The following is a 12,365-nucleotide window of genomic DNA, read 5'->3' as shown; positions in this document are numbered from 1 at the left end:
GTTTGACTATGTTTTTTACTTTGTCTAAGTCTGGAAGAGGGAGGGGGTGTCATCGAGTTTCGAACCTAGGATAACTAATTGTTACCACTAAACTAAGTACCCATTGGCAAACAAAATGTATGTCTGGGTGCATTTTTATTGAAAACCTTGGAATCATGGGGTCTGCGAGTTTGTAATGACAATTGATGCTTCTTTCTTTCCTCTCTCTTTCATATCGATGAAATGTTAGTTTTTATTCGCATTAGTCTAGTGTAAGCCAGCACCGTCGAGAATTGGCATTCAATATACGGGTTAAAATGTAAATCCCACATAAGACCTACTAACAAGAGATGTCTCTCGGCTCTTCACATGTACTCATGGCAACAACCAACCCTAATATCTAAAGGAGAAAACCAGAGAAAGATTGTAAAGTCGTAAATTTCTTGACAACCGAAACCCACATCACCGATCGCATCAGACAGCCTAAACAAAATCCAGAAACATAGAAACGCACTACTCAAACAGATCATCATCGTCATCTGGAAGTGGTTGTGCAGCTGCCTGTGCCAATTCTTGTTCATGCCTGAAAAACACCATAACAGTCGATTGGTAATCAAGAACTCAGAATAATCAGCACAAACAAGAACACCAAACAGTGCTAACCATTGCTCATTATGATTCCTTCTTAATATATAGGTTGAACATGAGAAAAAAAATTATTAAGAAATTATCAAAGTGGACCTATCACTTACTTTGCTTGGACAGCCATGTCAATCTGAACTTCTGGAGGAGCAAGAGCAGGTGATTCAACAAAACGCAGCTCAGTCTCTCTGCAGAGACCAATAGACCATTAAATTTCACAGCATGAGAGAGTTAACAGAGCCAAGAGAACAATGATTTACTACAATAAAGTGATCAAGAACTTACCCTGCAAGCTTTCTGGCAAGATACAAGAAAGGTTTCTCAAAGTTGTAGTTGCTCTTTGCAGAAATTTCGTAGTACTGGAGATTTTTCTTCCTGTGAAAGGTAACCTGCTTTGCTTTTACCTGCCTATTTTTCACATCCACCTTGTTTCCGCACAGAACAATGGGAATGTTCTCACACACCCTAGAAGACGATAGGAATGCCATGTTAGAAGAAATTCGAGTTAGGAAAACTGGAAAGGGGGAACCACATTAGGAAATCGAAAAAAAAGGTAGAAGACCAACATCACTGTCGATACAGAATATTAAAAAATAGAAAGAAAAAAAAATTATATCTCATGTAACTCACCTGCAGAGATCACGGTGCCATGTGGGGACATTTTTGTATGTCAAACGAGCAGTAACATCAAACATGATGATTGCACACTGCCCATGAATACTGAAAATCAAGAAAAGAAACAGATCATGAAGTGTCAAACAGGGCAAGAACCGAGATGCAATGATACTGTCCATCAAACAATATCAGCACGAAGAATAGACCTGAGCCTGTTCAAACAGGGCGAAAACGGAGATGCAATGACACAAGGGAATGATACACAAACAAAGGACACAAAACCCTTAATTTTATAGTTTGTACAAAAAAAACCAAACAAAACATTCCTAGATAATAAGACCTGGCTTTGTATTCAAGCTTCTTAGTAACTGGCTAACCCAGAACATGCTGTTTTAATTAAAACAAGTTAGAAATAAGAAGAACAAACCCAAAATAAAATAAGAATAAAAAAATATGATGACTTAGGCATAATCAAACCATTCCCATCATGACATTCCAAATATAATAATCACAGGTACCAACAAAACACACAACACTACAAATGGCCACAATGTCACAAGGGCACAATAAATATAGATTACAGTAAAACATGAGTGGGGTTCAATTAAAATAGGCGTTTGTGATAAGTGGACATACTAATAACCATCTCTGAGTCCACCAAACTTCTCCTGACCAGCGGTGTCCCAACAGTAGAACCTGATCTTCCCACAGTTTGTGAAGAAGTCCAACGGATGAACTTCAACACCAATAGTTGCTGCAATTCAAAAAAAAAAAAAAAAAACAATCACGAAAATGAACAACGAAATTTCACACACAGAGGCACACAGATATATAAACATAATTGAACTCCTTACGTTCGTATTTCTTCTCAAACTCTCCAGTGAGATGGCGTTTCACAAACGTGGTCTTGCCTACACCCAATCAAAACACTCTGTTACTATTTTGAAAAGACAAAAAAAAAAAGAACGAACAAAATAAATAGACCAAATACGCTTCAAGAGCAACAATATGTTAGGGTTTCAATAAAATCTTGGATCCGGATGAACAAAACAGCAAAGAAGAAAGTCCTGAATTCCCAGTTTGGGCGCTAAAGACAGAGAGAAGCGAAAAGACGAACCAGTTCCACCGTCGCCGACGATAACAAGCTTGAAGCTAGGGTAATCGACAGTTTGCTGATTCGGAAGAGCCTGTATCAAATACAACAATGAGCGTTTACGATCAGAATAAAACCCTAGCTGCCTGCCTAGAACATATACACATATACATATAGCGAGAGAGAGAGAGAGAGGCTACCATAGCGAGAGCGAAGAGAGCTGCAAAATGTGAATGGATTTGAGGCTCGGAGGATAGCGATCAAGGTGTTTGTGGAATTCTGAGGAAGCACAGTAGTAAATGGAGAAGGTGAGGGACTTAGGGGTTTTATACTACAGTGTAACCGACCCCCTTAACACGGGGTTCGACTTTTGTTGGACGCTATGTTTTACACCGTTGGATCACAGTCCCGCTTGAATTTTCCGCTTGAATTTTGTCCCTACACGTGGCACCTAGTATGGCCATTAATTAGCGATTATCGCCCAAAGGTCTTAAAAGCCCAACAAAAATACGATACTTCCCCATCATTTGTTATTGACAATTCGATAATTCAAATTTTGGGATTTGTTTTGAGAGCGTCCTAAATTTGTCTGTTTATACCAACTTCATCTTTCTCCAATTTTAAAGTCCTTCATTTTCTTACCAGGCACTCGAGACACGTGGGAGTTATGCAAGACCAGAAAACAAATTTTTCTGGACCAAAGAACGTTATTCATGATACGACAGGCTCAGAAGCGTTTTGCGTGCTTTCTTCTCTTCCCATTATCCCGTTAAACCACTGGTTTCAACTGGGTTCGGGTTCATGCAGAAAATACACAAAGGCAACATTGCCATAAACCCAAGCCATATGAACATGAATGCAGTACCGAACCCAAAAGATGAAAAATTAAAAAAGATACACATCATGGGGATTGATGAACAGCTCCGTGGAGATTGTGATGGAATATAAAAATACTAATAGGCGAATAGAATTAACGGCACCACATATAATGGACTGGACAAGAAATGGGGAAAAGAGCTGATAGGGAGCCAATTCAACATAAAATCATACATGAAAACATGGCATCCTCAAATTCACATCCTCATGACCACGAAAATTATCACTTACAAACAGCAATACCACAAGTTTTTCTTAGAAAAAATGGTCCAAGGACCCACAAATATTAATAACGAAACTTTCACCAAGACAACAATTCCCCCCATCTACTCGAATGTGTCATCGTCATCATCAGGAAGGGGCTGGCTGGCAGCTGCAGCGAGCTCGGCTTCGTGCCTGTATTGTCAAGGGAAAAAAGAAATGTAAGGTAATGAAGAAAAGAAAAAAAGAAATGCATCAAGTCCAATCATAAACTGGCAAGAATTTTCCTATAACTCTATTCCTTTTTCACTTCATAACGTGTGTGTGATGAGTGGGAGAGCGATCTGCCTACGTTTGTGTGTGTGTGTGTGTGTGTGTGTGTGTGAGAGAGAGAGAGAGAGAGAGAGAGAGAGAGCAATTTTGTAAGGGAAGGCTTACTGTTGTTGTGCAGCCAGATCAATGTGTACTTCTGGAGGAGCCAAGGCAGGTGACTCAACAAAATGCAAATTAGGATCCCTGCAACAGACAGAGCACTTGAGTAACTTAAAATGCATTTTGCAATAGTTTAAAGAAAAATATATCTATTTGGAACCAAAAGATTTTACCCAGCAAGCTTTCTGGCAAGGTATAGGAAAGGCTTCTCAAAGTTATAGTTGCTCTTTGCTGATATCTCATAGTACTGCAGATTCTTCTTCCTGTGGAAAGTAACCTGCTTTGCCTTGACCTGCCTGTTCTTCACATCAACCTTGTTTCCACAAAGAACAATTGGAATGTTCTCACAGACCCTGGAATTCACAGCACAAGTACCCATTAATACACCCCCCAAAAACTCATCAAGTGAAATCAATGCAACTACAAATAAAGAAAATTTTCCATGCAGACCTGCAAAGATCCCGATGCCAAGTCGGAACATTCTTGTATGTCAATCGAGCAGTAACATCAAACATGATAATTGCACATTGTCCATGGATGCTGCACAAAAATGTAATTTAGAACAAAGTTGCCCAGAAAGAGTAATAAGCAGTTATCAAATGAAATCTAATACAACCTACATAAATCACATGTAATTTGGGGAGTGTAATCGTCATAAATGATGGCCTAAACAACCTACATAAATCAATTAGACAGGAAAGCAGAGGTAAACCAAATAGTTACTGTGGGAGACAAATGAAATCTAATGCTACATACGTCAAAAAGATTTGCACAATATGGGAGTTCAACAAAGAGTACAGTCATTCGAATCGGCAAAGAATTTTGAATAACGTCATACAGCCATTCAAATGACACACGTAATATTGAGTTTTAACAAATAATGATGACAAGCATGCAGATATCAGAACAATTATGCTCAACACAGTTAAAGCAAGGTGCATACAAAATAAAAGAGTTCAAAAGAAAAGTTCAGCCATGAATTTTTAAAAGAAAACACTCACTAGTATCCATCTCTAAGACCACCAAATTTCTCTTGCCCGGCTGTGTCCCAGCAATAGAATCTAATTTTTCCACAGTTGGTGAAAAAGTCCAATGGATGGACCTCCACGCCAATAGTTGCTGTCCATTAAAAAGGAGCAAGAATGAGTCCAATGCATCAAAATCTTATAAATACTTAATCTTTCTTCACACATTTATTCTTCTTAATTCAGAAAGGAGATTACTAACAAAATGGCAAGGTAACGGTCAACAAAGTTTAGTGAGCATAGAAAACTCAAAAAGTACTAATGCTTTACAAGACACTTACGTTCGTATTTCTTCTCAAATTCACCAGTAAGATGTCTCTTCACAAAGGTAGTTTTTCCTGCATTGACATAAAACTCACTCAGTTATGGAAAAAACAATGGCATCATAAACCAAGAACTAAACCATATCATGTAAATTATAAACAAAAACCAGAATCTGAAAACAGCAAAGCCAACGGAAAAATGTATACAATCACCAGTACCAAAACCCTAATTTCACTATTATAGTATCAATTTCAATGGAAAATTTTATGCTTGCACACCTTAAGCTCTGACTGAATAAAATATCCGAAAGAAGTTTCAGGCTGCATTTACATTTGAATAATTGTAACAAGGTTCTAGAACTGGAGGCCCAATATAAAATTTCTAGAGAAGGTTAAAAGGTTTAGTTGTCCACTTAGACTCAGACTTATTATAGTTCATTTCGATTGCACTAACCAATTTGCAGTAAGGCCAACCCATATTACTAGGAACCACCCTACAGAAACATTATACAAGATTATAGTCGAGTGCATGAAATTCAAAGCCAACTCCCGATCACTCAAATCCAAAGTTTATATCATTTAGATCACGGTTGCATAATGTTTTAATTTTGAACTATTTGACAGAAAGCTCGATAACCAAAATTAAAATCAAACTCCATGTTGTTCAGGCCACAGAGTTTGCATTTAGCTCCATTTGAGCTCAGTAACGAACCGATTTGTACAAACAAAGACAAAACGAAAAACACAGGAAATTTTTCACAGAAACCATACAGATCATGAACGAAACTGAATCCATAGAGAAAAGAAGAGGCAAACCTGTTCCACCATCGCCAACGATTACGAGCTTGAAGCTCGGGTAATCCACGGTCTGCTGATTCGGCAAAGCCTGCAAGTTTTTCACACAAATATTGTATTTAAAACAAAATTTAATTACTTCAAAAAAAATCAGTTTTCACAGCAACCAAACACACAAAATGAAGATCAAAAGATGCGAAATAAAAATTTTGAGACGAAAGATGCGAAGATTTACCATTTGAGTCTTGCTAATGTGAGTGGCGCAGAGAGCAAACGAGTAAGAGAGAGAGAGGGAACGATTGAGATTTGTTGAGGGTTTATATAGTAGGAGCCTTGGGAGAGACCCTAGTGTTTTCTAATTCTTAGCTAGCTTCAAAGTAACGCAGCTTTCTGGACCGTCCGATTGTCTAAGCACGATGAGTTCACGCTTTACACGTAGCGGGCCTCGTTTGACGGTGTGCTGGACTGGGTTGTATCCGACCCGTTTTGGAAGCTTTCTGGACCGTCCGATTGTCTAAGCACGATGAGTTCACGCTTTACACGTAGCAGGCCTCGTTTGACGGTATGCTGGACTGGGTTGTATCCGACCCGTTTTGGAAGTTTGAGTCGGGCTATTGGGTTGGCCTTATCCGAACTTTGGGCTCCCCTTCCCTTTCCCGAAGTTGCTAAAGGACTCATCATGGGCTGGCTTAGCCCGTAACATTTTCCTCGATTGAATTTTAATAAATTTATCTTTGCTTTCTCACATAGAAGGGTAAATAAAAATTTAGGAACATGTGAATTTACTCGGGGAAAAACTTCAAGATCAAGATTCAAAAATTTGATCATATATGTACCTTGTTTCAGTTTAGTCAAAACACCGGTTTCTAAAATTCAAATTATGAACCAAATTAACTTATAATGGTTCGATTAGTTGGGCGATTTAAATTCCCAACCTAAATGCGCAAGTCCTGACAATAGGCATGAAATGAGCAACGAGTTTTCATCGTCGTTTGCTAGTTTTGATCAATTTTCACGATATGATTATATATTTAGGGAATATGATGTCTTATAAATATTTAAAATTTAAGCGACCTTTTTGTGCTGCAAATAAGTAATAACATTATCATCTCATTTATTTTGCTCATGAAGTACATAACCATTCAACAAAAATCAAACTATTTTATTATACACTATCTTCCCATTTCGGATTATGCTAATTAAACTCACACTACTCCCCGCCTCTAGCTTCTCTTACAAACAAAAGCACTCATAACTAACCATGAACCAATACCAAATTGGTTCATTCATAGAACCCAAATTAAAGGACCTCATTGGATATCATATATGGCCTCATTACCCTCTCACATTTAATTCATATAAAATCTCAAACCCTCCAACCCAATTTCCATCACCACTTAATTTCTGGGTCCTCATTGTCTAGGGTTTTTGAGGCTCAACAACTTCACATCATCAAGCACAGGTCCACACAGAGAAGAGAAGTCATCGCTCCTCATGGTGTAATACGTGCTCAGGAACATGACACGTGTCCTGGTAGAAACAGCCACAAATTTGAGCACTGCTCTCTTGAACCCTCCTTTGCCCTTGGACTCGTAGGGCACTTTGACTGTGTCTCTGCCTGCAAATGCCTCCACGATCATGGAGCCCTCACAGGAGTTGCTTGCGTCTCCCACGGAGAATGAGAGCACGTAGGTCTTGCCGGGGATGGTTCTGGCAACTTGGGCTATGGCGCTTTCTTTTCCTGCTACAAGCTCAACTGCTCTTTTTCCCTCTGGCACTGAGAAATGGTTTGAGTCTATGTACTTCACTGCTTTCAGAGACTCCACCATCCATCCTGGTAATGGAGAGTGGTCGTCTTCTATGTTTGGTGGGATTAGGACTCCCCAGGATGCGTTTGGGAACATGTATGGCCCTTCTTCGAAACCGGCATTTTTCAACAAGTTCTCTGCAATTCAAGTACATAATGTTATCATCAATGACCGTTTAGTCTAGTGACATTCATTTCTAGGTTGTTGAATGAAGTTTCGCGTTCAAATTTCACGGAGGACAGTTTATTTACATGGGTGTCAAACTTAGGACTGGGGGATTGTTTTCTTTATTTATGAAGAGGAGAGACAAGAAAGACCCACAGTTCTGATACAAAATGCGGAAAAAAGGGTCATGAAAAGCTGTGATGTCCGAAGACAATGTGACCTGAATATTAGGCATTGCACGACGCTTCATTAATTCATCGATGATATTTGCTTTCAAAGAGTTTGGTTATCAATTCTTGATGTATGTAGAATTTACTGTGGGACTCAAACACAAACACATGAACAATTCACATAATCGTCTTATTTGTGGATAAAATTTCAGATGTAACCGGTTGTATACAATTATGTGTTTTATCTCTCTCTTTACATGTGGATATGTGAAAGAAGATGAACACACATTTGTATACAATCAGTAATAACAAATATTTGGTACTTTAAGAAGTTCAAATTGCTAGCTCGAAGCCCCTCAACTTGACTGGTGGTTAGCCCCAAAGTCATAACTGGAACCAACTAATAAAGGAGCAGTGTCCATGGGCCAGGACATTGAAATTAAATGAAACTTTAAAGCAAGAGATCTATATACAGTGATTGCGAACAGAAAATAGTTAACCTAAGTCTGATCTATTTGTTCTGTCCTCCAAGAATCACTACAGTTTCAAGGGTATTAAATTTTTACTATTGATGAGGCAGAGGCAGGGAGAGAGAGAGAGAGAGAGAGAGAGAGAGAGAGAGGTGATGTATGCCTAAAGAGAACATGTGTCATCAAATAATTGCACACCCCACAGCCTATATGAGGTGAAACAGCTCCTCACGGCTATGAAATAGAGTGGTCCAACAATGGGACCCCATTTATCCTAAGAGAGACACCAGCTGTTAACTAGGTGATCTATATTTAACTAATTTCAAAATCAAATTAAAAACCCATGATCTTGCAAGTGGTGTTTGTCTTCTATACCGACTTGGAAATGTACTTACGATTACATATTACCGTGTTACATATTATATTATATTGTTAGACTGTCAACTTAAACGATTAAAATTTAAAGAACGTAACATGTCAAATATATGATAAGAAAAAACTTACTGTTGGTTGCTCGAGGAGGGAACAGAGTTCGAATGGCAATCGAATCGATGAGAGGGCCGCAAGCCGGATCCTCCTCGACACCAGGGTTATGCAGAACAAGCTCAATTTGCTCATAGTCAGCTTGAAATGCCCAGGCATAAGAATCCCAGCCATTGCTGCTATACACTGTCTGAATTGGCAGCACCCCAGAGTCTGGTGCCACAGAGATGTTCAAACGCTCCTCTTGAGCACAGGTCCTGGCTGCACTAAAAGTGATAGAATAGTATAGGCCCTTGGTCACTTTGATCCTCTGCTTAATTGAGGCCTCGTTTCCAAGCCTAACTGCATAGGCCCCCTCAGGCACAACCAGCAACATGTCCCCTTGCTTCTGGCCAGACTTAATGTACTCAACAAACCCAGAAATTTCCCATTTTGGTATGGCATAGCGCCCTATCACTTCTGTGCCCCTGATGTCTGAGGGCTTAGGGGCCTCCTCAAAATTCCCATTCTCCAAATAACCTGCATGAATTTGGGTTCATAGAAAAATGTAAATTATAAGGAAATGAGTAATGAGTGTACATGTGACATTATACAAGTAATGAGTGTACATGAAATTATAGGGCGTTTATATTGAGGCTGTGTGTTAAGAGGTTCAATTCTATCGTCCAATAATAACTCTATAAGTGATCGAATGGCTATTAAGGACTCATTATAACCCTCGCTATAGCCCCTCGTTACACTCTCTCAGTGGAAGCATCTGATAGATTTAGGCATGTTGGGCTCAAAATGTGCAAAATTGGAGGCATGGTGAGCAAAATTGGGGTTTTACTGTTAAATGGATAAAAGGTCTAATAAATTTGATGATATCTTTGAATTTTTTGGGTACCTATCTAGTGGGTGTTACTGTGGGTGTACCACTTGGCACCCATGTGATTTCTCTGTACACTCTGCAAAGCTATATTTAATATCTTATGTACCAGTGTCACAGAATATTTATTTATCACACCCGTCCAAATCTCTCTACAGAAGAAACCCAGTCAAAACAAGCAAAAGCCTGTCACCATCTGACGAATGAGCAAATATTGATGATGATAAGCCGAAATTACACATTTACCCCTCAATAAATTCAAATTTTTCTATCGCTTATTTTATTATTGCAAACTTGCTGAAACTTTGAGCTGCTTGCTAGCAGATGACCTGAAAAACTTCAATTCCTCTATGAGGCTATGAGGATCAAGAGAAGAACCATGAGATGAACTTATATGCACAAGGATGAGGCCATTTTGGTCATTTTCACAAAACCTTCATACATATACTAGCTACCTATGCACCAAATATCATGAGGCCAAAGCAAGGAGCAAGGTGAAGAAACTAATAATTAGCAACTTAAAAAAAAATACAAATTAACATCCGGGTTTTTTTCAAAACCTACAAATTTGCAATATTTGATCTGGGTTTTTTTATAAATAAAAAAACACATGTATGAGTAAATAGATGCATTAATTTGTATAATATATATATACTTACCATCGATGATGGACAGGGCAGAGTGGCAAGTGGCGCACAATAGCACCGACAAAAATAAGGCAACCCCTCTCATATTGGTGTTCTTTTACAGAAAACACTCTCAATCTGGTGTCTGCAAATGTTTGATGTGTAAGCTGGTGAGCAATGCAGAGTGGAAAGAGGAAGACGGTGGGTTTATATGCATGACAACATCCAAAAGAGCCCTTCGATTTGAGCAAATATAACGGGTTTGCCATTCTTCTTTCTGGCTGTGTCTTCACGTGGCCCCTTTGAAATGACGTATTTACTCTCTCTCTCTCTCTCTCTCTCTCTCTCTCTCTCACTAACTTTTATTTGTTTTGTGATGATCCAAAATCTGTATGTATGTCTTCTGGTGTGGTTTGAAGACAAAAGCTGTTTAAGGTCACATGGTTTCTCCCCCCAATCTTGGTTCCTGCCAAGCATGCAACCCCACGACACCGTCTTGCTTCACTTTTGCTGCATGTTTTTGATTGTTCAGGGTCCAATTTCGTCATTTCGTAAAGGGAGATTAAGTTTGTTAATGAATTGATAATCGGACTTAGTTATGATAATTTCCTGTTTTGGTGAAGGGAATTTATCAATTAGTGGAATGTTTTTGGAGTTAATGACAGACTTGGCCTTGATTACTTTGTGCGGCGATGGCCAAAGCACATGCCTGGTATTTATTAATGTTTGTGTGGTAGGCTTATGAGAGAAAATGACGCTCTCTTGTTAAAAATGTGATAAGTCTGATATTACCCTTTCAGTTATCGTTGTTTGACTCATTTTTCATTTATTTACTGTCATTTTAATTTTTAAATCTTCAATCATGTAATTTTATTCAGGTAGCAATCAAGTTCTTGAGGTCTAAAATTGTAAACAAAAAAAGACAAAATAACTACGTTACTGGTTGATTACAAAAACCTTGGAGAGACAAAAGTATCCTCACATGTGGTAGTTGCATATTAACACATTGAATTCCACCAACTAAATTGACGAAGGTTACACTTTGAACTTGATTTAAAATTAAACAAAATTACATGATTAAAATTGTCAAAATTGAAATGACGGGACTAAAATAAAAAAAATGCTTCAACCCATTAAAGACGACAAATATAAACTGGAAATAAGAATTTAGGTCGAAACTACCAGAATGTAAACATGTCACATTATTAAGGTTCTTTAATGGGTTAAAAAATTAAGCAGAGCATGTGCACTGATAGAGAGAATCATGGCAACTTATGCTCTAAAATTCCCAATTATTGTTGTAAATCAATGGAAGTATCTGTCTGAGTCGGGTAGATAGGAATATATAATAATAATATTAAAAAGCATTAATAATTTGTCCAGATTCCATTATGTGTCATGCTTTTCTTTGCATATATTGAGCTCTCTTCATGTGTTTCATATCTTTTATACGTGAGATATAAAAGTTGGTAGAAGGACTCTATAAAGATTTGAGATCAAATTATATATGTATTATTAAATAATAATTAACTAGGATTACGTGCAACCCCTCCAACTGACCTCTGTTCTTTGTTTATTAAGCTGAAGATGATTTTAACATTGGATGTTGCTGTAGACATTTAATCATGATTTCATGTGAGTCACGATTCTAAAACTTCAACGAAGTTGCTTGTATCACGTGATAATGTTGAGTGTCATTACAAATTAGTTAAAAATAAGAGAGAGCATACGTTTCAAAAATATAAATTGACCATCAAATTTAAACTCATACAAAAATAATAGAAAAAAAACATCATTTGTTATGTCATTCAACAGTGTCACATAACAACAAGAACAATCCAATTGAATTTTTCC

At 38.0% G+C, this 12,365-nt stretch overlaps 3 protein-coding genes across 3 annotated transcripts; all 3 read right to left on the bottom strand.

Moving 5' to 3' along the window:
- Nucleotides 1-247: 247 nt before the first annotated feature.
- Nucleotides 248-2,665, bottom strand: LOC117613825 (GTP-binding nuclear protein Ran-3-like). Its single transcript, XM_034342411.1, has 8 exons — nucleotides 2,530-2,665; nucleotides 2,354-2,423; nucleotides 2,091-2,147; nucleotides 1,873-1,990; nucleotides 1,252-1,341; nucleotides 907-1,086; nucleotides 732-809; nucleotides 248-562 (listed from the first exon to the last, which is right to left on the bottom strand). The coding sequence occupies exons 1-8, from the start codon at nucleotides 2,530-2,532 to the stop codon at nucleotides 493-495; spliced, it is 666 nt and encodes a 221-aa protein (XP_034198302.1). The 5' UTR covers nucleotides 2,533-2,665; the 3' UTR covers nucleotides 248-492.
- A 603-nt stretch (nucleotides 2,666-3,268) lies between these two features.
- On the bottom strand, nucleotides 3,269-6,314 carry LOC117613824 (GTP-binding nuclear protein Ran-3). The gene is made up of 8 exons (XM_034342410.1): nucleotides 6,157-6,314; nucleotides 5,943-6,012; nucleotides 5,145-5,201; nucleotides 4,840-4,957; nucleotides 4,289-4,378; nucleotides 4,012-4,191; nucleotides 3,845-3,922; nucleotides 3,269-3,601 (listed from the first exon to the last, which is right to left on the bottom strand). Exons 1-8 carry the CDS (start codon nucleotides 6,157-6,159, stop codon nucleotides 3,532-3,534), a joined length of 666 nt encoding a protein of 221 aa, XP_034198301.1. The 5' UTR covers nucleotides 6,160-6,314; the 3' UTR covers nucleotides 3,269-3,531.
- A 697-nt stretch (nucleotides 6,315-7,011) lies between these two features.
- Nucleotides 7,012-10,708, bottom strand: LOC117624587. Its single transcript, XM_034355926.1, has 3 exons — nucleotides 10,545-10,708; nucleotides 9,039-9,536; nucleotides 7,012-7,866 (listed from the first exon to the last, which is right to left on the bottom strand). The coding sequence occupies exons 1-3, from the start codon at nucleotides 10,615-10,617 to the stop codon at nucleotides 7,334-7,336; spliced, it is 1,104 nt and encodes a 367-aa protein (XP_034211817.1). The 5' UTR covers nucleotides 10,618-10,708; the 3' UTR covers nucleotides 7,012-7,333.
- Between the last annotated feature and the right edge of the window lie 1,657 nt (nucleotides 10,709-12,365).

This window comes from Prunus dulcis, chromosome 1 (genome assembly GCF_902201215.1).
Source record: "Prunus dulcis chromosome 1, ALMONDv2, whole genome shotgun sequence".
Taxonomy (NCBI): domain Eukaryota; kingdom Viridiplantae; phylum Streptophyta; class Magnoliopsida; order Rosales; family Rosaceae; genus Prunus; species Prunus dulcis.
Note: the sequence above shows the minus strand (reverse complement) of the source record. Positions and strands in the feature narration are given on the sequence as shown.